Raw genomic sequence first — 26,989 nt, forward strand, 5'->3', positions numbered from 1 at the left:
CGGATTAGGGAAATAGGTTTCAGCACTAAGGGTCCAGTTGAGGTTAGCGTTCAGGAATGTAAAGTGAGATCAATGAACATGATTTTTCTTAGACCAGCTTTGATGGTACAGAGACAGAAGGAGGTATAAGATATAATTTTGAAGCTGTTACTAGTGCGATTAAGATACTGTAGTAAGTTTATAGAAAACTACCTCTATGAAATATATATAATAAACATATAAGATAAAACTTGTATATAGGACTCTTATAACAGAAGGTGAACTCATGTAAGAAAGGAAAGGAGAAACATTTTCTAAATGCCAGATATTATGTTAGAAGCTATAGGGACCTTAAAATTCATTCATTCAGCTATTTATTGGATACTAATATATGTGCTGTTCATCATTCTGGGTGCTGGAAAAATAGTCGTGAACAAGCCAGAAGAGGTCCCTACCCTCATGAAGCTTAACACTGTAATTATTTGGGGATGTAGTTGACAAATTTGGAAGAAGGAGGAAAAAAAGCTGATTACTCAGATTGTGATCCTATATGGATAATAGGTATTCAGGGAAGGATCAGGTCAATGCAAGCTTAAATGTAAGTGTTAAAACGTAAGTCCACAAAGCATCATCCAAAAATTTGTTTTTTGAGTAGATTGGGTTACTTCCACAGTGGTGTTTAGAGTAGCACTCCTTCATCAAGCACAGTAATACTTTTGCATTGAAATGTATGACTATTCACAAAAATTGTGGTGATTAAGACCAAAATGGATCCAAATCAGGTCTGGTCAGGTTTTGTCCTCAGTGAATTATGAAAAAGCTTCTGGTTCTCAGAGTTTTAAATTTCAGGATTATGAACCCATCTCAGACAAGATAGGACTTTGTACTTTTTTATTTTTTCAATTAATTTATTTGAGAGAGAGAGAAAGCGACCATGGGAGGGCAAAGGGAGAGGGAGAAGCAGACTCCCCACTGAGCAGGGAGCCTGACGCAGGGCTTGATCCCAAGACCCCGAAATCATGGCCTGAGCCAAAGGCAGCCACTTAACCGACTGATCCACCCAGGCGCCCCAGGACTTTGTACTTTTAGAGGGAAAGAAAGCACACGGCACAGAAGCAAAAATGAACATGATCTGTTAGGGACAGTAAAGGAAACTGAATTGACGACGTCATAGGGGATGTGTGTTGGGAAGTAAGGACAAGCAAGTTTGAATATTTACGAGCTGGATTATGAACAGCCTTGAAAACTATTGTGAAGCATTAATCTGTGAAGCATTTAGCAAGAATTGTTAGAGTGAGCTGATTGGAAGATTACCGTTGTGGCTGTTTTTGTGAATGAACAGAGTGGGAACAAACTGAAGAGTTTAGTCAACTGGCCAGTATTTACTGAATACTTAATATGCTGCTACTCTTAGTAATCATAATTAATTATTGGTACCTTCTCTTGAACCCTTGCTGTGTTGCTAGGCATCGGGCTATGCATTTTACTTACATTCCTTGTAGAAGTTGTGAAATAGTTGTATGATCTTTGTCCTTGAGAATCTTACGATCTTGTCAGAAAGAAAAGTCTTAAGGCACGTAGTTTAAACTATGAAATATTCTACTTCATAAATGGAATGTTCTAAGGAATAGGCTGTTCTTCTTTTTTCAGATACTTGTCCTGGATCTTGATTGGATATATGCTTAGAATAAAAACTAGTCTATCAATCTTCAAGAATAGTGGATTGTTTTGGTTTTATATTTGCTAGTCAGCCTTCTGATTATATGGTAATCTGGTTTCCTGAAGATCTTTATTTATGAGAAGGAGGTTGCCCTGTGTAGATTATTCAGATTCACAGGTAAGGTGTATATCTTTTATAAAATAATAATTTGCTCATTTAAAAATATTTTATGAATTTGGAAAAAAATATTTATGGATTTGGGGAATTAAAGCATGCCAACTGACTATTCACTATTAGGAAAACTTGTAAAATTAAATTTCTGGTTTTCAAAGTTTTTATATCAATTGTTATAAATCATTTATACAACGATTTTTTAGTGTTTGTCTTTCTCACTAGAGTATAAGTCTTGTAAATTTAGGAACTGGGTCTGTTTTGTTGAGTACTGTGTTTCCAGGTTTTTGCACAATGCCTGGCACATGATAGGAGCTCAGAAATATTTTTGAATGAATGAATGAGTGAATGAATTCAGAGTTTAATTGTACACCAGCAGCAGAGATAATTCCAGCCTAAGAGTCCTAACCTGAAAAGCCCGAAACCTTTTAAAAAAGGTTGGAGCACTAAAACCAGTCCATAACATGTATCACTACAACTAGTTTATGGTATCTGTAGAATAATAAGCTTATTCTAAAATTTTAAATTTATTTATAACTAAATTAATTTAAGTTCATTTTGTACTGTATTTTGGTTAGTTATAACTGTGATTTGGGATTCTTCCTGACCTCCTTGCCCCTCTCCCCTTATACCCATTTTTCACATTAAGCAATAGTTTCTTTCTTTTCTGATGAATTTTTGTTACGGTTTATCCTGCAGAGAAAGAGATGCTGGATGCAAGTTTTGGAGATCCCTGTTTTTTATGGAACACAGTTCTGTAAAATTTCCCTAAGCTTCCTTGGCAATAACAGACACTTGTGATGGACCCTAGAAATACTGCTATGTTAGGATTGGGTTCTGACTCTGAAGGATTTTCAAGAAAGAGTCCCTCTGCCATCGGTACTGGCACAGTGGTCAGCAAGAGAGAAGGAGAGCTAGAGAACAGCACAAAAGAGGAAGAGGACCTTCGCAAGTGGAATCGGGAAAGAAACAGCGAAGCAGGGAAGGAGGATGGTTTGACTGATGCACAGCAACAGTTTTCAGTGAAAGAAACAAACTTTTCAGAGGGAAACTTAAAATTGAAAATTGGCCTTCAGGCTAAGAGAACTAAAAAACCTCCAAAAAACTTGGAGAACTATGTATGTCGACCTGCCATAAAAACAACTATCAAGCACCCAAGGAAAGCACTTAAAAGTGGGAAGATGACAGATGAGAAGAATGAGCACTGTCCTTCAAAACGGGTGAGTAGAATTGTTGACATTACTTGGATTTCTTTATTAATTTTTTATCCAGCTTTCATACTTATTACGGGAAGTTTGATTTTAATCTCTGTTATTTCCAAGTAGTCCGTTTTGTGAGACTACAAGAGGCTCTGAGGCTTGTCAGGGACGTGCATGATAGCATGACCGTGAATGCATGTGTATTTGTATGGCAGACATTTGAAATGGGATATACCTGTGTTGTTACTCCTGCATGTGATAGTGGAAAGAATACTGGCTTTGCAGTTAGGAATTTCCTACATTTGAATCTCACCTTCCTATTTACTAGCATTGTTATAGAAGATTAACAGGAAAGAAATTGAGGCTCAAAGATGTCAAATGATTATAATACCACTTACCTTTTAAAGGTGGTTGTAAGGATCCAGTTAACTACCATATGTTGAAAGCTTTTGTGGGTTTTTGTGTTCGGTTTGGTTTGGTTTGGTTTTTCATTCTTTTTTTTTTTTTAAGAGAAGGAGAGAGAGAGTGTGAGGGGTAGGGGAGGGGCAGAAGCAGAGGGAGAGGGAGAGAGAGAATCTTAAGCAGGGCTCAATCTCACAACCCTGACGTCATGACCTGAGCTGAAATCAAGAGTTGGAAGCTTAACTAACTGAGTCACCTATGCGCCCCATACGTTGAAAGCTTTTGTAAAATGAACTGTTTAATACAAGGATTAATTCCTGTCACTCTTCATAAAGCAAGTTGATACATTAAAAATTGTCACCTCTTTCTCGTAGGCTATCCAAATATAATAACTAATTTTTCAGGGCGCCTGGGTGGCTCAGTCAGTTAAGCTGACTGCCTTTGGCTCAGGTCATGATCCCAGCGTCCTGGGATTGAGTCCCGCATCGGGCTCCCTGCTCAGCGGGAAACCTGCTTCTCCCTCTCCCTCTGCTGCCTGCCCTGTTTGTGCTCCCGCTCTCTCTCTCTCAAATAAATAAATAAAATCTTTTTAAAAAACTAATTTTTCTTAACCTTATTCTGTGCAGTAAAGATACTAAATTTGTGAGGCGCCTGGGTGGCTCAGTCGGTTAAGCTTCTGCCTTCGGCTCAGGTCATGATCCCAGAGTCCTGGGATCGAGCCCCACGGAGCCTGCTTCTCCCTCTACCTCTGCCTGCCTCTCTGCCTGCTTGTGCTCTCTCTCTATCTCTCTGTCAAATAAGTAAATAAAATCTTAAAAAAAAAAGGATATTAAATTTGTTTTAGGTCACGTGTTGACCACAAGTTTTAGCCATTTCTCTTTTTTCTTTGTCTTTTTTTTTTTTTAGATTTTATTTATTTATTAGAGCAAGAGAAAGCACAAGTGGAGGTGGGGTGGGGAGGAAAGGGAGATGCAGGCTCCTTGCTGAGTAGGGAGCCTGACGTGGGGCTCGATCCCATGACCCTGGGATCATGACCTGAGCCGAAGGCAGCTAGACACTTAACCGACTGAGCTACCCAGGTGCCCCTAGCCATTTCATACAATATCTAATTTCAGGCGATGGGCACCATACGTGCCCACGTGCAGATTTAAATTATTTGTATATATAAGTAAAACAATGGATCTAGCTAGAAAGAATTGGCTTAACATTTTGGCTAAAATTTTGAAATATGCCTGACTGTGTGAAATAACAGTTTTTACTGTTAATAACATCAAATTCATGTGCTTTCTGCATGTTACCAGAAACCATAATGATGCAGGCTCTTTGTTCTTCAAATTGCTGTGGCATCCAGAAATTTTTAATAGTTGCTATTCTTCAAAGATTATAGACATGTAAAGTAGTTTGGGATGTTTTATTGATAAAATGAACTGTGAATGAGTTAGAAGCCAGGAAAAAAAACGGATATTGTACCAATTCTTGAAAAAATGAACTGGATGAATCTTTGCTAAGTTGAGTAACCTCCCCTGAGCCTTATTTTCCTCATGAGGGTATCTGTTCCTGCTGAACTCAAGGATTTTCATAAGGTTGATTGAAAGAGATTTTTATGTAGACCTTTTTCCTTAAAACAATGTAAGAGTTTGTAAAGTCTCCTTCCTTATAAAAGTCTCCAGTCTTCTCATTTATAGTGGGACTATGAATGCCTATCTTCAATGGTTGTATGCAAAATTAAATTTATATAAAGCATCTGGCATGTGACAGGTTCCTGTGAATGTTTTCTTTTCCTTGTTACAGCCTGATGTAAGGCTTCACAACCTGCAGTCCCTGGGAGGATGCTGGCGTGTGGGGTTGTCCTCACAATGCGACAATCAGTATAGAGTTTTGTGTTTTTACATAGCTATCACCAGCTTCTTAAAGGAGGTCATGACTCTAAAAAGATTAAGCGGGCGCCTGGGTGGCTCAGTTGGTTAAGCGACTGCCTTCGGCTCAGGTCATGATCCTGGAGTCCCTGGATCGAGTCCCGCATCGGGCTCTCTGCTCGGCAGGGAGCCTGCTTCTCCCTCTGACCCTCCCCCCTCTCATGTGCTCTCTCTCTCTCTCTCATTCTCTCTGTCTCAGATAAATAAATAAAATCTTTAAAAAAAATAAAAAAAAATAAAAATAAAATAAAATAAAATAAAAAGATTAAGCATCCTTGGCCAAGGAAGGAAAGAGGGACTATTACGAGTCATGTTGGTAGTTTTAAGAAAGTGTGGGCACTTTGTTTTATTTATTTTAAAACAAGGCTTTACTAAATGCAACTGCAACATTTACCCCCAATTCTTCAAAAGTAGTTGGGTTTGTCAATGTTGCTTTTAAAGCAAATATTACAGGGCACCTGTGTGGTTCAGTCAGTTAAGTGTCCGACTCTTGATTTCAGCTCAGAGTGAGATCGAGCCCCATGTGGGGCTCTGTGCTGGGCGTGGAGCCTGCTTAAGATTCTCTCTCTCCCTCTCTCCCTCCCTAAAAAAATAAAATAAAAGATAAAGCAAATATTAGGCCTTATATTCCTAATAAAAACAAATATAAATCATATATTTTATCTCTACATAGAATTTTTCTTTCAGCAGTATTCAGAGAGCAAAAACAAGGCCCTCTGAAAAAATAAGTTGTTTGCTGTTACGATTAGTACTGAATGATTGTTAACTTTAATTTTTTAAACTGCTTATGTAATTTTTATTTTTATTTATTTATTTTTTAAAGATTTTATTTATTTATTTGACAGAGAGAGACACAGCGAGAGAGGGAACAGAAGCAGGGGGAATGGGAGAGGGAGAAGCAGGCCTCCCGCGGAGCAGGGAGCCCGATGCGGGGCTCAATCCCAGGACCCTGGGATCATGACCTGAGCAGAAGGCAGATGCTTAACGACTGAGCCACCCAGGCGCCCCCTGTTTATGTAATTTTTAAAAGCAAAACCCAAGTTCAGTTCCATGAGTGAAATTTTCCCTTTTCTTGAATTATGTGACATACTGTTAAATTTATGGTAGTTTACTCATGAACTCTTTATTTAGAGGGATTCAAATATGTCACTAATTTATGGAAAATTTCAGTTCATTGTTTAGGAACTAGGACATTAATAACTGGAGTGTGAAGTTTAGTTCATTCTTTTGAGAAAATATTAGAGGATGATACTCTTAATGTCTTTTATTTAAAGTTATATTAAAGATTTTAAGGGTCCTAATTCTCTTTTTATTAAATGTATTTGTAATGTATTTTTTAATATGTTTTTAGATTTAATATGTTTTTAAAGATACTGAGTTACAGTGCTGTGTACTTGGTGTGAAGGTGTACTTGGTTTATGTTTCAGTAATTTTGAGACCTTTCTATATTACATTTTGGCAAAACTGAAAAATTTCATATTAATGATAATAATAATTGAGTGTTGGCAGGAATCTAGGGCAACAAACTCTCTCATCCACTGCTGGTGTTGAGTAAATTGGTATGGCACTTTTTGAATTGTGCTATTTTTTTGTTGGTGAGTTTTCACGGTTCTTTATACATTCTGCATATAAGACTAGCTAATACTAACTCCCCGTGTGGGTTGTCTTCTCACTCTCTTGACAGTGTCCTAGATGCACAAGGGTTTTCAGTTTTGATGAACTCTAGTTTATCTATTTTTTCTTCTATTGCCTATGCTTTTGGTGTCCTATCCAAGAAATCACTGTCAAATCCAGTTTATTGAAGATTTTCCTCTATGTTTTTTTCAGGGTTTTAATCATTCTTGCTCTCTGAATTCAGAAACTAATTCAGACAGCAAGAGATACTTTGGACATGGGAAGCTGTTATAAAAAATGTCATGTGTAGAGGCACCTGAGTGACTCAGTGAATTAAACATCGGACTCTTGATTTTAGCTCAGGTCATGATCTCTGGTGGAGAGATTGAGGGGCCCCCCCCCCTGGTGGGGGGTGGCGGGCTTCCTGCTGTGTGTGGAGCCTGCTTAAGATTCTCAGTCTCCTTTTCCCTCTGCCCCTCCCCCACTAAAAATATATAAAATAAAATGTGTAAGTGTATGGATATTGGACCAGAAAATATTATTTGATTAGGTAATAAACTCCTATGATTCAGAATTTAAGAGATAAAAAAGGAAACAATGAAATATTGTCACCGTCATTACCCTTCTCCCCCTCTGAGTAAATCTATTTTGGAATCCCTTTTTAGACAATCTCATGATAACCCCTTACCAACTGTGATAACGATTAAGCAGAACAACCATTTCTCAGTCAAAATGAAGAAAACTGATATGTATATTGAATACATTTTCAGGTTTACATTTACACTTGGAAAATAATACCTCATTAAGAACTAGTTGTTTTGTTTTTATTTTTTATTTTATTTTTACTTATTTTTTAAAGATTTTATTTATTCAACAGAGAGATAGCGAGAGAGGGAACACAAGCAGGGGGCGTGGCAGGCAGAGGGAGAAGCAGGCTTCTCGCCAAGCAGGGAACCCAGTGTGGGGCTTGATCCTAGGACCCCAGAATCATGACCCGAGCCGAAGGCAGACGCCCAGTGACTGAGCCACCCAGGCGCCCCTGTTTGTTTGTTTTTAAAGATTTTATTTATTTATTTGACAGAGAGAGCACAAGCAAGGGAAGAGGCAGGGAGAGGGAGAAGCCACCCAGGCACCCCAAGAACTAGTTGTTTTGGAACCAAAATTGGTGCAAAGAATCTTCCAGGAAAATAACTCCCAACATTAGAGTCTGTAATATCTCCCAAAAATATATTATCTATATGCAGGCAAATACATATGTCTCCCTCCTCCCCCATTAAAAAATATAAATAGTTGGGGTGCCTTTGTGACTCAGTTGGTTAAGGATCCAACTCTTGATTTGGCTCGGGTCGTGGTCTCAGGTTCCTGGGATTGAGCCCCACATTGAGCTCAGCGGGGAGTCAGCGACTCCCTTTCCCTCGGCCTATCCCCCACTGTGCTCTAACTCTCTCTCAAATAAATAAAGAAAATCTTTTTTAAAAATTTCCTGTAAGGGGCACCTGGGTGGCTTAGTCGGTTGAGTGGCTGCCTTTGGCTCTGGTCATGTCATGATCTCAGGGTCCTGGGATCAAGCCCCACATCTGGCTTACTGCTCTGTGGGGAGCCTTCTCTCTATCGCTCCCCCTGCTCGTGTTCAATCTCTCTCTCTCTGTCAAATAAATAAATAAATAAATACAATCTTAAAAAAAAATTTCCTATAAAAATTTGGGTTTTGTTGTCTTGCCACTTCATGTGGTGTCTGTCATTTCATAAGTTGTCAGAATGGTCTATTCATTCTTCTGTAGCAGCATTTTAGAAAATAAGAGTAGAGGTGGAAGTCAGAGTATTTACCTGCATTTATTACACATGAACTTAAAAGGAGAAGAGGTAATGGTACCTTCCTTTCTGTCATTTAAACAAATTCCAGCTTTGGAATTGTGCAGCATGTATGTGCAGTTACATGTGATCCCAGTTTACTTAGGTTACTAAGCCAAAAAATGGTGCTTTTGTGACAAATGAAAAATAACCAAAATATCTGTTTCCTGTGGCCGGTGATTAAAACTGAAACTTGTTTGAGTTTAATGGGATTGGGGTCTATTTCAATACCACTATACACTGATTACAATTTAGGTCACAGAGCACTGAACCTCTAGTACTATGTTGACTGACATTTTGCCGGTGAATAGTTTATTCGTTGTCATTTTAGCCTCATTGAGTGGATTTAATGAGCACAGTGGATTATAAATAAAATTTACAGCACTAATTATAATTTTCGTCCAAAAGATAGTTTTCTATTTGGAAAAGAAATGCCTGTGCCGATGTAATAGATTCTCTAGAAAACAGCTCATTGAAGAGGTGATTTTGAATTTCAGTGAAGTGATTTTTATGGAGAGTTATTAAAACCCACATGAGTCCAAGTATTCTAATTAATTCCTTTTGGTCTGAGATTTTATTAAATTACAGAACTGATAGATTAATGTTTCTTTAATAAGAAACTATACAGATAATAATAATAGTATCTCAGCTCTTGCTTAGTGTAGCTAATTTGCCTAGCAGTTTTTAAATTGCTGCACACAAATCCCAGTTGTTTTGAAATGAAATGTTGAGGAAAAAGTGGGTTAGATACTACCTAGGTTTTGCCTTTTCTTTCTTTCCTTTTTTTGCCCCCCAGAGAGAGAGGGAAAGAGTGCGCACACGCCGGGGGTAGGAGGTGTGGGGCAGAGGAAGAGAGAGTATCTTAATCAGACTCCATGCCCAGCGCAGAGTGTGATGTGGGGCTGGATCTCACGACCCTGAGATCATGACCTCAGCCGAAATCAAGAGTCAGAGGAGGCTTAACTGACTGAGCCACCCAGGCGCCCGTATCTATTATACTTTAGGTAACTGGTCAAGGGATTAATATTTTACTTGCATTACTTATATTTACTTGTATTACTTATATTACTAATAATTGTACTTTTCACAAAGGAAGATCAAGTTTTTTCATTTAATTTTAGACATAATCTCTAGTCTAGCCTCACACTATTCTTTGATTTATCTATTTCTCCATAAAATATTTGAGTGCCTATCCTGTGCAGTAAACAGGTTATTATCATGTGATAACTTCCATAATAAAAATACAGACAGAGTACTTATGAATTCACAGAATCATTGGGAGAAGGTGGGTGGAGAATATGCAAGGAAAGCTTTATAGAGGTGTTCATATTCAGAATTAGGTATTGGCATCTTTGTTAGAATTTTCTAGAAAGAGAGAGGGGCTTTGGGGGAGCAAAGTAAATACAAGGGCAGAGGCACAGCTAGCATGTCTCACAGGTTTGTCAGTCGTGATACAGGATAAGAATCTGAAAGCCCTTTAAAGTAGGTGAGTCCTGAGAAAATACAAAGTGGAGGACTACTTGGGGTACTTACATGTTCTGCTTTTTCGTGTTGCACTCAAAACTTAGGGAAACTCCATTTTTTGTCTGCATTTTCTTCTTAAGAAATCTTGGGTTGAAGTTTCTTCTCTGTTTCGACTTAGAAAGTGTTTTAATTTTAATTTTTATTTATTTTTCTTTTTTTTTTTAAGATTTTATTTATTTATTTGACACAGAGAGAGAGACAGCGAGAGAGGGAACACAAGCAGGGGGAGTGGGAGAGGGAGAAGTAGGCTTCCCGCGGAGCAGGCAGCCCAATGCGGGGCTCGATCCCAGGACCCCAGGATCATGACCTCAGCCGAAGGCGGACGCTTAACGACTGAGCCACCCAGGTGCCCCATATTTATTTATTTTTTAAAGATTTTATTTATTTATTTGTCAGAGAGAGAGCACAAGCAGGGGGAGCGGCAGGCAGAGGGAGAGGGAGAAGCAGTCTCCCCACTGAGCAGGGAGCCCAACGTGGGGCGATCCCAGGATACTGAGATCATGACCTGAGCCGAAGGCAGACGCTTAACCATCTGAACCACCCAGGCGTCCCATGTTTTGATTTTTAAACCATGTAGTGTTGCTTCTAACATAAAATTTTAAAAAAATTGCATGACCATACCCATTTGTTTTTAAGGATTTTTTTCTTTGTTTTTAAAGTTCTAAAATTTTGTGGTTGTACTTTATATTAGAAAGAGGAAACATTTTATTTTATTATTTTTTGAAGATTTATTTATTTATTTATTTGACGGAGAGATAGAAGAGCGCAAGCAGAGGGAATGGCAGAGGGAGAGGGAGAAGCAGGCTCCCCACTGAGCAGGGAGCCCGATGCGGAACTCGATCCCAGGACCCTGAGATCATGATCTGAGCCAAAGGCAGACAGACACTTAACCATCTGAGCCACCCAGGTGCCCGAAAGAGGAAACATTGTAAAGTTAAAATTGCTTTTTTGGAAAGTTTTTTTTTATTTGAGAAATTTGGAATTATTTATAGTTGTAGTTAGTAGGAGCCCTATCCTTTATAGCTGTAATGTTAAACCTTACCAAGATGCAGTACCTGAATTTTATTTTACAGATCTGTTAATAGTGAATTCCCTTGGTCTTTCATGCAGGAAAGTCAAGCAGGAATAATATTGAGGCAGAGTGGTGCAGCTTCTTGAGCACATAGAACTGCAACAGCAGGTGGCATTAGAGATCAGGTTTAAGGATGAGTTGCAAGGATTTAACTCTTAAAGGGGGAGGGGAAGTGAGTCGTATTGGGGTTTCAGGATACAGCTGGCACAGCTCCATGTGACTGTTTGTGGTGTTGGTTTGTATAAAGATTTTTTTCTTAAAACCAACTATTTCATAATGGAATTCTGCTTCATAGAATTAAGAATTCGTTTTCCAGAAGAAAAGGAAACTTGTATGTCTAATATCCCCCTCTCCCCTCACAACTAAAAGGTGGGAAAATATGAGGATATTATCCAAGATCTATATAATAACGTTTGTCTTTTTGTTATAAATGAGTATCACTTTATACCAGCAAGTACCTAATGTCAGGAGTTAAGAGAAGTATGTAAGATTGGGTGAAGACCTACAAAGGAAGGGAATGGGTGGGTGGTTGCATGTTAACTGTGACTTCCTTGGGACCCTTTAGTATAGATATGGGTCTTCAAGCTGGATTTATGGTGTTCCTAAGGCTTTAGTTTATCCAGAGTCTATTATCTAAATTGCAATTATACAGATTAGCAAAAGAAGATAATATGAACAAAGATGTCAGAAACGGTAACTTTGGTAAAGTAAAATAGTAACCACTACTCACTCTTTAAACAAAATAGGTTCTGAACTATTAAATTTGGCCTTGGTCTACTCTTCATTTTTTAACAGCCAAGTTTTTATCTACTATGTATATTTTACCATCAGTTTTGGAAAACATCTCATAGTCAAGTATGCAAGTTTGCAGTAAAATGTTCTGCTACTGTGTTAGGAAGTCAGAGTTTAGGAGGTGTGCAGAGACATTCTGACCCAAATGCACAGATGGTAGATATGTACAATAGAATATTTTAGCTATTTTTAGCCAAGCTACATAGAATTAGTAACACCTCAGAATATATGTGAATGGAGAAAGATGATCCTAACAGTTGCAGAATTCAGTAGTAACTTTTCACAGTAACAGCAATGAAGTAAGATAGAACCTGCTTCTGAACCCCACCTTTTTATTTTTTGCCCAAATTGCTGAGTGTGATTATCCTCTAGTCTTTGTCTAGTCCTTCATCGCATGGGTAGGAGCTACGGAAGACTGCTGAGAAAATCACAGACACTTACAATTAGCAGCCAGAGGCAAAGGGTGCCTGGTCACTTTTCTTTAAGCTGCTTGTTGATTGTGACCACTACGAATTACCAGACAACTGGAAATTCTCCTACACGTACTTGGTGACACATTTTTCTCTTAGTTGCAATCTCAAGAAGTAAATTAGCTCACATAAACATGAAAAATCAGAAAAATAAATTTGTTACTAAGTTCTTAAATAAAAGCAAAAAGAAAAAAATTTCATATGCAATAGAGAAGGGAGATAGGATGAATGGGTAGGAAGACTCGGCTTACATGTCACCCAGTTCTCTTAAAGGTTACCTGAGCTGTAACCTCTGTGCTTCCACTACATATATTTCTGTTCTATAACATGTGTCACATTAAAGTGCAATTATTAGTTTCTTTTGTTTACTAGTGAATGAATGCTCCTTGAGGTGACCATTTTAGTTTTTGCATTTAAGGATCACAAACTATGCTTAAAAAATAGGTCATTAAGATTATGAACTGTGTGTTAAGATCAGTAAGCATTAAAAAAAAAAAGAAAAAACCAGCACCACCACCAAAAATACACCCCTTCACATTTAGCTCGAGAATAAGAGGATTTGTTTCTGTAGCTCTAAGATGGTGCTTTTGCATATATTTTCCTAACTGAAATACTCATAAATATTTTCTCCTTTCAGTTACTAAAAGTGTGTATTAAAACTTTTAGGTCTATTTAAAACAATCTATAGTTCGCTACTTTTAAGAAATTAGTGTTATTACCTGTGGCTGTTTCATGAATTTCCTGGGAAATCACAACTTTGGTGACTACCCTTAGAAAACCCATTCATCTTATAATAGGTCAAACAAAACCTTTCTTTATTTTACCAAACTAAGCTGTCTGCAATATCTCCATTCAAAAACAACCCCACATTAGGTTCTTAGTTTAAGAAAACATTTTTAGATTGGTCAAACACCTTTTCAAAGCATTTAACACATCTTAGTGACTCCTCCACTAAAAGATGGTACAAGATGAGCCCAAGTGACACTGTTTTATCATTACTGCTGTCAGGTGTTGTTTATCCCAGTGCCTTTTTTTTTTTTTTCTCCCCTTTTTAACCAGTTTTTCATTTTTTGGCTCCTTAGCTCTATCCAGGGAATAGGAGGTCACATTTCTCTCATCTTACCTGCACCTTGTTAGTTAAGTGTCATCTGTGAGTGTGTAGTCTTTCTTGTACCAACTTATGAAGAGGTCCAGAATACAAGTCTATATTATCCCACTGCTTCTTTTCCACTCCCATGTTCTTGTTGACAAAAGTTATTCAAGCCAGAAGACCTGATGGTGTACAGGTATCTCCAGGTCCTACTTTGAATGGAGTTCTGTTGTCTTACCTTCATACTGATTATTTTGGAAGCTGCTTGAGCTAGTTATTTTGTAGTAGAGAAGAGAACAGTTGGCACAGAGCCCAGCTTCTCCATGGCAGTAGCTGTTAATGCAAATTCTCGTGGATCTTCACATTTCAGTAAAGCCTTCTTTTCTCCCTTTACATACACAAACAGCTAAGGGGACAGCAATGATCTGTCTTAAGCCTTGGAGACAAAACAAGATGCCACTCTTTTCCCAAAATATCGTCCATTATGGGAGCATCTGCTCCTGTAAATGGAGGGGAAAGCAGATCTCTTCTATTGCACTGTGAAGACTGCTATAAATATACTAGGAAGATTCAGACTATCATAGTTTCATCAGGTTCATCCTCAATTCTTTCATTTTGTAGTAGAAACTTCTCTAATCAGTGCTGCATTTGGTTGATTGAGCAATTCACTTTCTCTTAAAGTGTTGGATGTTAAGTTTATCTGCTTGAGTCTGTATCGTGGTTTGTTTGAATGGTGTACAAAATGAGGTATGGTAAATGTGAATATTTCTCATTTCATTGTTAATCTTACTAATGGAAAAAGTCATTATTGAATCAAATTGAAAGAAGGCATAGTAGCTTTCCTTAAGTTCCAGGGAATTAAGCCTAAATATCATCACACTGACTTGCTAATTCACATGCTGCTTTTTATGGTAGCCTATTCATATCTTTTATTTCATTTTAATGACCATAAATCACTCCAGAGATGCTCACATACAGACTGCCCCATAAGTGCACATTGCTAATTAATTTCGAGATATAGCTGCGTAGAAACAAATGAAGACTTTTGGGGAGACATCAGAATAAAGGGCCTTATATGATGAGATAACAAAACCTAGGGATTTTTTTTTTTTTTAAAGATTTTATTTATTTATTTGGCAGAGAGATACACAGCGAGAGAGGGAACACAAGCAGGGGGAGTGGGAGAGGGAGAAGCAGGCTTCCCGCCGAGCAGGGAGCCCGATGTGGGACTCGATCCCAGGACCCTGGGATCATGACCTGAGCCGAAGGCAGACGCTCAATGACTGAGCCACCCAGGCGCCCCAAAACCTAGGGATTTTATGAAACTGAGCCAGCCAGATATTTCTAATTTCTAACATAATTTTATGAGTAACTTATGTTTCTTACTATCATTGGGGAAAATTTTGTCCATAAACCTTTTTACATTTTTTAGTGGTTGTCCTAGAGTTTGCAATACACAGTTACAACTAAGCCAAGTCCACTTCCAGATAACACTGTCACTTCACAGGTACGTTATAATAACAAAATAACCCAAATTCTTCCCTCTCCTCCTTTGTATCATTGCCATTGTTCATTTCACTTATATATAAGGATATGTATATATACACACACATATATATAAAAGCATACCTTGTCATATACATTGTTGCTATTATTTTAAACAGACTTATCTGTTAGATCAATTAATAATAAGAAAAATAAAAGCTTATATGTCACCTTCACTTTTTCCTTCCTTAGTGGTCTTCCTTTCTTTATGTAGATCTGTGTTTCTGAACTATCATTTTCCTTCTCTCTAAAGAACTTTGAACATCTTGCAAGGCAGGTCTGCTGGATACAAATTCCCTCAATTTTTGTTTGTCAGTGAAAGTCTTTTATTTTTCACTTTTAAAGGGTAGTTTCACAGGGTACTGAATTCTAGTGGTGATTTTTTTCTTCTAACACTTTAATTTCAGTCCACTGTTCTTGCTTGCATGGTTCCAAGAAGAAGTTAGATAAAATTCTTACCTTTGCTCTTCTGTAGGAGAGGTGTTTTTCCCATCTATCTTCTTTCAAGATTTTTTCCTTTATCTTTTTTTTCCTTTTTTCTTCTTTAATATTTATTTGTTTGTTTGTTTGTTTATTTGAAGAGAGCAAGAGCAAGCGGCAGAGGGACAGGGAGAAGTACGCTTCCCACTGAGCAGGGACCCTGATGTCGGGCTCCATCTGAGGACCTTGGGATCATGACCTGAGCCCAAGGCAGATGCTTAACCGACTGAGCCACCCAGGCGCCCCTTTATCTTTGATTTTCTATAGTTTGAAAATGATGTGTGTAGGTATAGGGTTTTTTGTTTTGTTTTGTTTTGTTTGCATTTATCCTGCTTATTATTCTTTCAGCTTTCTGAACTTGGTTAGGTGGCTGGTATTAAATTGGTGGAATTATCAGTCATTGTTTCAAATATTTTTCCTGTTCCTTTCTCTCTTTCTTCTTCTTGTATTCCCATTATGCAGATGTTACACTGTTGTCCCACAGTTCTTGGATCTCCTGTCCTGGTTTTTTCCAGTCTTTTTTCTCTTGCTTTTTAGTTTTGGAGGTTTCTATTGAGATAGCCTTAAGCTTGGAGATTCTTTCCTCAGCCATGTTTACTCTGCTAATGAGCTCATCAGAGCCATTTTTCATTTTTTAGTATTTCTGTTCTCTAGAACTTTTTTTGTTTCTTTCTTAGAATTTCCACCTCTCTGCTCGCATTGCCCATCTGTTCTCACATGCGGTCTGCTTTATCAATTAGCATATTAATCTCACAACCCTGAGATCACCACCTGGGCTGAAACCAAGAGTCAGATGTTTAACCGACTGAGCCACGAAGGTGCCCTGAGCCTGATTTTAAAGCTTTCTCTGTCTTCAAACTGTGTTGTCTTTTAGTATGTCATGTAATTTTTCCTTGATAGGTGGGTGGGCATAATGTACTGGGTAAAAGGAATTGCTGTAAATAGACAGGCTTTTAGTGATGTGGTGGTAAGGTGTGAGGGAAGGGGAGGTGTTCTTTAGTCCTGTGATTTGGCCTCAGTCTTTTAGGGCGCCTGTACTTCTAGACTGTGAACTTCATAAATGCTTCTCCCGTTTCCCCCTCTCCTCTTGAGGTAGGACAGGATGGCTAGAGTAGGCTAAAGTTGGATGTTTCCCTTCCCCCAGAGCAGTTAGGCTTTGTTTAATTCTAACAGGTTAGGCTCTGCTTAATAGCATCTCCTGAGGGCAGACCTTGTTAATAGAATTCTCTGACATACTTCAGAATGGTTCCTTTTCCCCTCCTCCTGTAGGAGGTAGTGGGGTGGGGGGGTTCTCATTGTGAGAACCGGGGACAAATGCAGGAGCTAAAACTAAGAAAAGTGTGGGGGATTGCAGTGGCTGATTCTTCCTGGATTTTTCAGCTCCCAGACTGTGCATTAAACTCTCACAGTTTGCCAGTTACAATTCAGGGCTGCCCCAGTACTGCTTCCCACCAATGTTTCAGCTCCTGGTTTTCTGCTCTGGTGAATTAGGACTCTCTGTCGGTCACTCCAGTTTGGGCATCAGTAGTAGTTTGCCCTGTGACCTCACTTCCAGTATGGATCTAAGAAAACTTGTTGATTTTTCCGTTTGTTAAGCTTTTTACTTTTTTTTTTTTTAGATTTTATTTATTTGAAAGAGAGAGCACAAGCAGAGGGAGAGGGAAGGAGAAGCAGGCTCCCTGCTGAGCAAGAAGCCCGATGTGGGTCTCGATCCCAGGATCCTGGGATCATGACCCGTGCCGAAGGCCGCCGCTTAACCGACTGAGCCACCCAGGAGTCCCAAGCTTTTTACTTTTTGTTAGGATGTAGTGGCAACATTCCAAATTCTCCATAAACCTTTTATCTCTAAACATTGCAATGGAGGTGTGTGTAATTGGTTTACAAGATAATAGAGTTGTCTGAATTTCCACCTGCATCTCAGCTTTCATTGCATGAACACTAGTTTCAAGATCTACCATGTAACAGAACAATAGGTAGGAGGAACTTTCCAGCAGCTAGCCTGTATACACACACTCCTAAGGCACAACACTGTTCCAGTGAGTTCTAGTGAACAAACTACTTTGAATAAGTTTTCCTATGTTCATATTGTTTGTAGAGTAACATTAGAGCTTTCCATATTTCAAACACTTTTTTTAATGTAATAAGTCTAGTCTTTCCTGTTTCATTAAGTAGACAGCAAAGTAATTTCAAAATCTCTAGTATAACAAGAATGATGAAAATAGCATACTACTGTATTTCTGCTATAATTCTCTAAACATACAGCTTGAGGATGTGAACAAAACATTTTTTTTTAAAGATTTTATTTATTTATTTGAGAGACAGAGAGGGCACAAACGGGGGGGAGGTACAGAGGGAGAGGGACAAGCAGGGGAACTTGACTTGGGACTAGATCTCAGGACTCAGATCATGACCTGCCCTGAAGTCAGATGCTTAACTAACCAAACCACCAAAGCGCCCCTGAACAGAGCATTCTCTTCTTATGATTCCCAAATCATTCATAGCCTTCACTATATTCTGTTGTCAATACTAATTAAATGATAATTTAACTTATTTTTCGTTTCTTTATTGATTTTCCATTCTATACAGTTTATTTTAGTCAGATTCATTCTGTTGTTAAGCAGTGTGAGATGCAGCTGTCTTTCAGCGAAAACCAAAGCAGAAGTTGATCATCTCATGCTGTCAGGCATGCATGTTTTTATGTATCTGAATGTGCGGGAAATAGAAGTAGCGTATCTAATCATATTCACATTTTGTTTACGGCAGAATGAGATTTAGGAACAACTTTTTCAATAGGATGTTTTCTCAAAGGAACTTCGGGAGGGCAGATCTCAAAAAAATATTTATCAACTACTGAAAATGATTGTCAGTCTGTAGCAATGCTTATTCAAGTTTTAGGCCTCCTGAATCATATTCATGAAGACATCTTAAAGCATTTAGTTTTTTTTATGGAATAAGAACTACACTTGTTGCAGATGTTTTGTTTTCCTCTAACATTTTCTACTTTTTCAAAAATACTTTTCTTTATGTCCAGATCAAAGGTTATTATGGGTGGAGATGATTTATTTTGGAGTTTCTCTTGTGAAACTTTGAGCTAAGTTGATATGATTTTAATTAATTTTCACATAACATGAAGAATTGCTAAAGGTGTATTTTTCTTGAAAGCTCCAGGGATTAAATAGAGTAAAACATTTTACTTAAAAGTTAATGTTTAATGTTATTTCACTTAGTGCACTAAAATTCTAGGAAGGTGAGAATTATGATATAAATGCAATTCTGTTATCCTGTCTTTTATGATTATATAAGTTCTATTAGCATCCATTTACTTAATCATAAAATGTTTATGCTAATTTAGATAACCTACTCTTTATATTGTCAGTTTCCTTGTTTATTTAACTGTTTGATAGTTCTTGTTTTAGAACATGAAGCTAACAGCTTTTGTGATTATAAGTATTTCAGCATTTCAGTTTTGCAATAGTACACTTACCTCTGCTTATTAAATGTTAACACATGATGCCCATAAGGAAGTTCTTCATGTTTCAAATAGAATTCTTACCTTTCTTTAAAGTGAATATTCAAATAATACCACAAATCCAAGTGTCATGCCTTATTTGTATTACTGACAATGTTAGACTAATTATAATTGGTAGTAATCTATTATGTTGATTACTCCTAAGTTTTGTGATACCAGAAATAATGTGAAAGTAAGCATTTAGTCGTTTGGCTTTCTTGAAACTGAAGCCAAACTTGGTAAAAATCTGCCTTCAATTATAAATTCATAATATCTTTTAGAAGGAAATATTTTAGGGCGCCTGGGTGGCTCAGTCGTTAAGCATCTGCCTTCGGCTCGGGTCATGATCCCAGGGTCCTGGGATCAAGCATCGGGCTCCCTGCTCCATGGGAAGCCTGCTTCTCCTTCTCCCACTCCCCCTGCTTGTGTTACCTCTCTCGCTATCTCTCTCTCTGTTGAAAAATAAATTTAAAAAATCCTTAACAAAAAAAAAGAGATATTTTAAAATATTTTTATAAATTTATTCTTTTCCTGTCTTCCTCTTTGTAACTTGCCCTTTCAGGAGATTCTGTGGATATGTTTCTTGAGGTCTCATTTATTTTCCTTTTTCTCCTTCACTTTTTGATAGTTACTCATAGTAATGGCAAAATATAAAAGTCCTATCTTTTAGCATTTATTTCTTCCCTTATTCTAGTGAGTTTGAACATGTTTTCTTCTGCTATTTAATTCTCTGCTTTGAATTGTCTGTTCATATCTTTGTTCATTTTAAGATACTGTTTTTTGGGGCTCAGTCGTTAAGCGTCTGCCTTCGGCTCAGGTCATGATCCCAGGGTCCTGGGATCGAGCCCCGCATCGGGCTCCCTGCTCAGCAGGAAGCCTGCTTCTCCTTCTCCCACTCCCCCTGCTTGTGTTCCCTCTCTCACTGTATCTCTCACTGTCAAATAAATAAAATCTTTAAAAAAAAAAAAAGATACTGTTTTTTGTTGTTATTTTTTAAAAACTGCATCTCAGTGGGGACCCAGGGTGGCTCAGTTGGGTAAGTGTCCAACTCTTGGATTCAGCTCAGGTTGTGATCTCAGGGTCTTGAGATAGAGCCTTACGTTGGGTTACCTGCTGAGCAGGGAGTCTGCTTCTCTTCCTCCCCCTCTGCACCCCCCCCCGGCTTGTGCTCGCTCATGCTCTCTCTTTCTCTCTCTCAAATAAATGCATAAAAAAATCTTTTTTTTTTTTAAAGGCTGTATCTGTGTTTTCCTTTATATATATTTTTGTTACCTTCCTCCTAGAAAAATATACCCATCTAGAGAAGAGTTTAAAATTGATCTGCATTTTATTCTAAGCCTACTCAAGGTAGGGAGTTGGAACTCGGATTCTTCAGGGTCTGTACCCTCAGTGAAGCACCTCTTAAGAAGAATTCAGAATTAAACATTGAAAAAAAAAATCCCAAGAAAGTTATCCATCATGAGCAGCAAGAGCCCAAACACAACTAACAACAGGAATAAATTCTGCAGGAGCTTCAAGTAATACAGTTGTTGGATTAAGAATATAAAGTATTGGGGCTCCTGGCTGGCCCAGCCAATGGAGCATGTGACTCTTGATCTCGTGGGCATGAGTTTGAGCCCCAGGTTGGGCATAGAGTTTACTTTAAAAAGAAATAAAAAATTGTGAATCTTCCCTTAACAAAAAGAATATAAAGCATTTGAAATGATTAGAGACTTAATAATAAGCGAGAGGTAAGAAGAAACCTTTAAGAAGATAACCAGGCAGATTTTCAAAAGAAGCCAATGAAATATATTTTCTGGATAGGAATGGTTTATTTTCATGATGAAAAAAGTGTACTCGTTTACATTGAAAGACTCAGTGGTGCTTGTTTTGGCAGTACATATACTAAAATTAGAACGATAAGGAGAAGATTAGCATGGCCCCTGGGCAAGGAAGACATGCAAATTCATGAAGTGTTCCTAAATAAATAAGTAAAGGCTCAGTGAGTAATAGTTTAGCATTCAATTTAGACACAGCTGTGGAGAGAATAATGAACTGGAAAATAGTATTGAGAAAGTTACCTAGAATGTAGCAGAGCCAGAGATGTCAAATATGGTAGAAAGAATTAAAGATGATAAAGGATGGTAATAAGTCCTATATGTCCTATTTGGAGTCCTGAAGAATAATTGAGGAAATCTAATATTTGAAGGGTAATATTCCCAAATTGAATATTTATGATGGACATGTTCTGAGAAGGATTGATAAAGCTATGTCTATATTGAGACACATTAAGTGAATCTGTAGAATATTGAGGACAAAAAAAAATCTAAAACAATGAGAATTAGACAGAGGAGCAACAGTTAAACAAATACCAGACCTTCAAACACCAACTAAAGGTTAGGAAACAAAAGAATTATATCTTCAAATGCTGAGAAAAAATAATTGTCAGTTCTGAACAGAACTTCCCCAGCTGACAAGTTTTAGCAGACTGGATTGCAGATGTAGCGAGGATACCGTTTTGCTGGGAATTACAAAAATATAAAACAATCACTTTTGTAAAAACAATGAAGGATAAAACAGCAATTTCAAGAACACAGAAGACATGAGGCATTTGAAGGCATACTAGGAAACAAATAGAAGAAGAAAATTCGTTATAGAAAAGTGCAGTTAGAAGCAGCACATTTGAAAACAGTGGGGAAGAAGGAACAAAATGGAAATGAACAAAGTTCAAAAGGATGGGCAAGATGTGATATATACGGGAAAAGGGGGAAGAAATACAAGTATGCATAACTGGTATCTTAAATAGAAAGGCAGAATTTTTTATTAAATCAGCTGTTTTGTTTTTTTAAAGATTTTATTTATTTATTTGACAGAGACACAGCGAGAGAGGGAACACAAGCAGGGGGAGTGGGAGAGGGAGAAGCAGGCTTCCCGCAGAGCAAGGAGCCCGATGTGGGGCTTGATCCCAGGACCCTGAGATCATGTGACCTGAGCCGAAGGCAGACGCTTAACGACTGAGCCACCCAGGCGCCCCTAGATCAGCTGTTAAAAGCATAATATAAAGATATTGTCTAAAATAATAGAAAATTTCTGGGTGCCTGGGTGGCTTGGTTGGTTAAGTGTCTGCCTTTGGCTCAGGTCATGATCCCAGAGTCCTGGGTTAGGGTTAGGGTTAGCCTCAGTGGGGAGTCGTCTTCTCCCTCTCCCTCTCCCCCTCCCACCCACTCCTGCTTGCTCTCTCACACTCGCTCTCTCTCTCAAATAAAATCTTTTAAAAAGATAAAAATGAATTAAAAAATAAAATAATAGAAAATTTCAATAAATAGATTGAAAGGGCTTTTTGGGTCTCATTTAATATTGTTATAGAGTGTCATGTAAACAACATTTGCAGTGTTAAGACTTTATCAGTAAAGCTTAGAATCTCCTTTGTGATCCAGGTTAAAGGATCAAGTTACCTCTGTGAGGATAAATTCAAGGTGTTCTTGTCAAAATTCAGAACCAAAATAGCAATTTTCATAATGCCCTCAAATTGGACAGTTCATCTATACCAAAAGGATGCTGACCAACTTTTTTGAACACTTTAATTCAGAGTATATTATTTTCATTCTTCAACAAACTATGGAAGACAGCCTTCAGTCTTTTTGTTAGCCAACCAGGAGAAGAATGGAAAGGCTAAAACAAAGAGACTACAGTTGGCTTTGTAAATTTAATAAAAATTGGGGAAATGAGAGAACATGGAGAAGTAGTTTATACATTGATTCTTCATTTATTATAGTAGGGGTCAGAAAATATCATTTAAAGTTAAAACTGATAAAGATCTAATACAGTAAAAAAAATTGATAGTCATATAATTGAATGATGAGGCAGGAACAGGAAGAGTATGCTAATTTAATTGTTACTGATAGTAGAGAGCAAATATCAACAACCAAGTATAAGTTATTTTGAATTTCTGGAAACATACATTTTCTAGATTTTTAAATTTAATAGGTAAAATAAGTACATTCCACATAGTGTAAAAAAAAAAAACAAAACGTTTAGGCTATGAAAAGTCGAAGTGTAACAAAACTGTGATGGTGTGTCAAGCTACTAGGATTGCCATAACAACATATCATAGACCAGATGGTTTAAAAACAAATTTATTTCATCGCAGTTCTGGAGTCTACAAGTCCAAGATCATTTTGCTGTCAGGGTTGGTTTCTGGTGAGGACTCTTTTCCTGGCTTAGAGATAGTTATTTTCTTCATCTGTCCTCACAGGACCTCTTCTCTGTGAATGCAGAGGAAGGAGATCTCTGAGCTCTCTTCCTCTGACAGCGACCCCATTTTTATTAGATTTGGGCCTCACCTTTCTAACTTCATTTATGCTGAAGTAAAGGTCTCCTTGAAGGACCTATCTCCAAACACAACCACATTTAGGGGGTGATGGTTAGGGCTTCAGCATTCGAATTTTGGGGGCACATACTTCAGTCCATAACAGATGGAGTCTCACAAAAATTGAACATACAGTAAGCTACCATAAAGAGTAAAAACAAACAGTGTTCTCTGATCATGATGGAGAAAGACTAGAAATTAATAAAAGCAGACAACAAAAAGACTTCACAGTCTGGAAATATCCCGAACCTCAGAATTTCTAGAAAATAACAAAAGCTATATTTAAAGGGAAGGTACTTTTAAATATCAATTAAAAGGGAAAGAATGAAAATAAATGGAATAGGGCACCTGGGTGGTTCAGTTGGTTAAGTGACTGCCTTTGGCTCAGGTCATGATTTTGGAGTCCCGGGATTGAGTCCCTCATTGGGCTCCCTGCTCAGCAGGGAGTCTGCTTCTCCCTCTGACCTTCCCCCCTCTCATGCTCTCTCTCTCTCTCTCATTCTCTCTCAAATAAATAAATAAAATCTTATAAAAAAAATAAAATAATTGGAATAAACAATTCTCCTCAGTACCTATCAAGAGAACAAAACAATCTTAGGAAGAGTGTTTGAGAAACCAGAATGCAGAAATGAACTAGAAAACAAAGGCAGCCACTATCCAGATAGTACTTCTTTTGGGGGGGAAATGAAACATAAGGTTTTATTTAGCAAGTGTAACCCAGAAGTAAACAGGAGGGAGGGAAAACAGGAATATATAAAATAAGTAGTGCTAAAGGGCAAATAATTCCAAATACAGTAGAAGTTAAAGTTATAATAATTAGGTTTTTTGCTTGGTTATATGCAAATAAGGGGCTCCTGGCTGGCTCAGTTAGTGGAGCTCAGGGTGGTGAGTTCAAACCCCACATCGGGTGTGGAGATGACTTAAAAATAAAATCTTAAAAAATTATATGCAAATAAATGTGAAAACATGGGTAAGGGTAATTTAAAAAAAAAAGATAATTTACCAAATCTAATTCCAGAAATCACAGAAAATTTCAACTTGCGGATCATCAAAAATTAATAATAGAGAAGTCTCTCAAAGTTAATATTATTACCCAGAAATCCTGGTCCTGGCATTGGTTTCGTTCCATAAAACCTTGAGGAAACCGATAATTCCGAAATTATTTAGACATTTGCAGAGCCTAAGAAAGGGAAGAAAGGAAGCATAGTATTAATTCTAAAGCCTTACAAAGATAGCACATAAAGGGAAACTACACAATAATCTTGCTTGAGCACATACTCAGATTCTTCTGAATATGGGTAAGTTTTGCTTTAGTTTACTTTTAAATATATATACAAGGAGGACTACACATAGTCCTATTTAGATTTGTTGAATTAATTAAAGGTATATTACTCTGTTATTCCACTGTTCAAGAATGAAAACCTATAATTTTTAATGATTAAAATTTACCTTTTATAATAAATAGCCTGTATAGTTCTATAAGGACTTCATTTTAGTCTCAAGGTTACAAATCAGTCCTTGAAACTATTAAATATTTAAATGTCAAAGCAAAGTTTTTGGCCTATTTTCACAAAAAATCTTAAGCATATTTCAACTTAATTTGGCAAGATAGAAATAGATTTGCTTTATATTTTATGGAAACAAGTTCATAGGTATCCTTTTCTTTACAGAATCTTGTGGTAGCTCTGTGCTTGTCTTAAGTCATTTATGACATTAACAGTTGATAGCCAAGGCTGACAGTCTTTGACTTGAGTTATAATTTTCTTAGTTAAAAAATATGAAGCTATGCAATATAAAGGGACAACACAAGTGATCCTTTTGGTAATGGGACCATTCTGTATCTTGACTGTAGTGGTAGATACATGGACCGACACAGGTGATAAAACTGTATAGAACTAAACACATATACATACACAAACACACAAATGAATACGTGTTAAAGTGGGAAAATCTGATTAAAATCAGTGGATTATGTTAATATCAATATCCTGGTTGTGGTAACTATACTTTCGAAAGGTGTTATTGGAGGGACTTGGGTAAAGGGTATACTGGGTTTCTATTATTTCTCAAAACTACAGGTGAACCTACAATTATCTCAAAATGTTTATTTAAAGGGGGGGTGCCTGGGTGGCTTATTTAAGCATCTGCTTTCAGCTCAGGTCATGATCCTAGGGTCTTGGAATTGAGCCCACTGTCTGGCTGCCTGCTCAGCGGGGAGTCTGCTTCTCCCTCTCCCTATGCCCCTGGCCCCCACTCATGATCACACCCACACGCACATGCGCTCTCTCGCAGATAAATCTTTTTTAAAAATTGTTTATTTAAAGGAAAAAAAAGAACTATGTACGATTATGGATTGTTTTTCCCCAGAAATCCAAGGGAGTATAATACTAGAAACACGAGTAGCTAAAAAAAGAAAAACTGATATTCCTTTAATGAGTAAAAGGAATACGTAGAAGTATGTATATATGTAGACATATAAATGAGCTTATGTGTATATGTACACGTGTATGTACATAGATAAATAGATAAGGAGATACCGGGCATTCTCACTGGGATGTAGATGAAGCAGATGCTCTTTGTCATCACTGTTATGTATGTTACTGGGAGATACTAGTTAATAAAATTGGAAAGGAGAAATTAGAAGGATAAAAATAGAAAAAGTAATTAAGATTACTATTATTTGCAGATGATGCTGTATACATTGATATTCCAAGAGAATCAGTCAAAAAGCTTGTAAGAGAATTCAGTGAGGTGATTGACTAATAGAGTAATAAATGAAAATCAGTAATATCTAGAAATAAACAACTCTCAGGGCTTAAGATCTATATGAAGAAAGCTGCAAAATACTATTGAATCTTGAACAAATGGAAATGTTTTTGAATAGGATCATCATGAAGAGGTCAGTTCTCCCAAAATTTATCTGTGAATTTTTAATGTGGTAAAATATACATAACATCAAATTTACCTTTTAAACCAGTTTTACATATACAGTTCTGTGGGCATTAAGTACATTCACATTGTGAATGTTGTGAAACCATCATCACCATCCATCTCCAGAACATTTTTGGTCTTCCCCCAACTGAAATTCTGTACTCCATTAAACAGTGACAGCCTTTCCCTGCAGCCCCTTGGCAACTGCCATTCTCTATATAAATTTGACTACTCCAGGTACTGTGTAAATGGAATCATATAGTATTTGTCTTTTTGTGACTGGCTTATTTCCTTTAGCTTAATGTCCTCAAGGTTCATCCATGTTGTACAGCAAATGTCAAAAGTTCCTTCCATTTTAAGGCTGAATAATAAACACTTGTATGTATATGCCACACTTTCTTTTATCATTCACCTGTCAATGGACATCGATGGAATTG

At 37.4% G+C, this 26,989-nt stretch overlaps 1 protein-coding gene and 1 non-coding gene across 7 annotated transcripts in view; both read left to right on the forward strand.

Annotated features, from left to right (window-relative positions):
- ASH1L (ASH1 like histone lysine methyltransferase) overlaps positions 1–26,989 on the forward strand; it is a 191,864-nt gene that overhangs the window by 26,774 nt on the left and 138,101 nt on the right. For 5 of the 6 annotated variants that reach the window (XM_081825479.1, XM_081825481.1, XM_081825482.1 and 2 more), the window contains exon 2: positions 2,510–3,030. In XM_081825479.1, the coding sequence (XP_081681605.1) occupies positions 2,611–3,030 (420 nt within the window). In that variant the 5' untranslated portion in view covers positions 2,510–2,610. Of the gene's footprint in view, positions 1–1,629; positions 1,817–2,509; positions 3,031–26,989 lie in introns of all 6 variants that reach the window. The other variant, XM_081825480.1, reaches the window with a different exon arrangement.
- LOC115941440 (U6 spliceosomal RNA) lies at positions 21,134–21,240 on the forward strand. The gene has a single exon (XR_004076195.1). It is a non-coding gene; the product is annotated as a U6 spliceosomal RNA (small nuclear RNA).

This window comes from Leptonychotes weddellii, chromosome 6, assembly GCF_054177405.1.
Source record: "Leptonychotes weddellii isolate Sample4059 chromosome 6, ASM5417740v2, whole genome shotgun sequence".
NCBI lineage: Eukaryota > Metazoa > Chordata > Mammalia > Carnivora > Phocidae > Leptonychotes > Leptonychotes weddellii.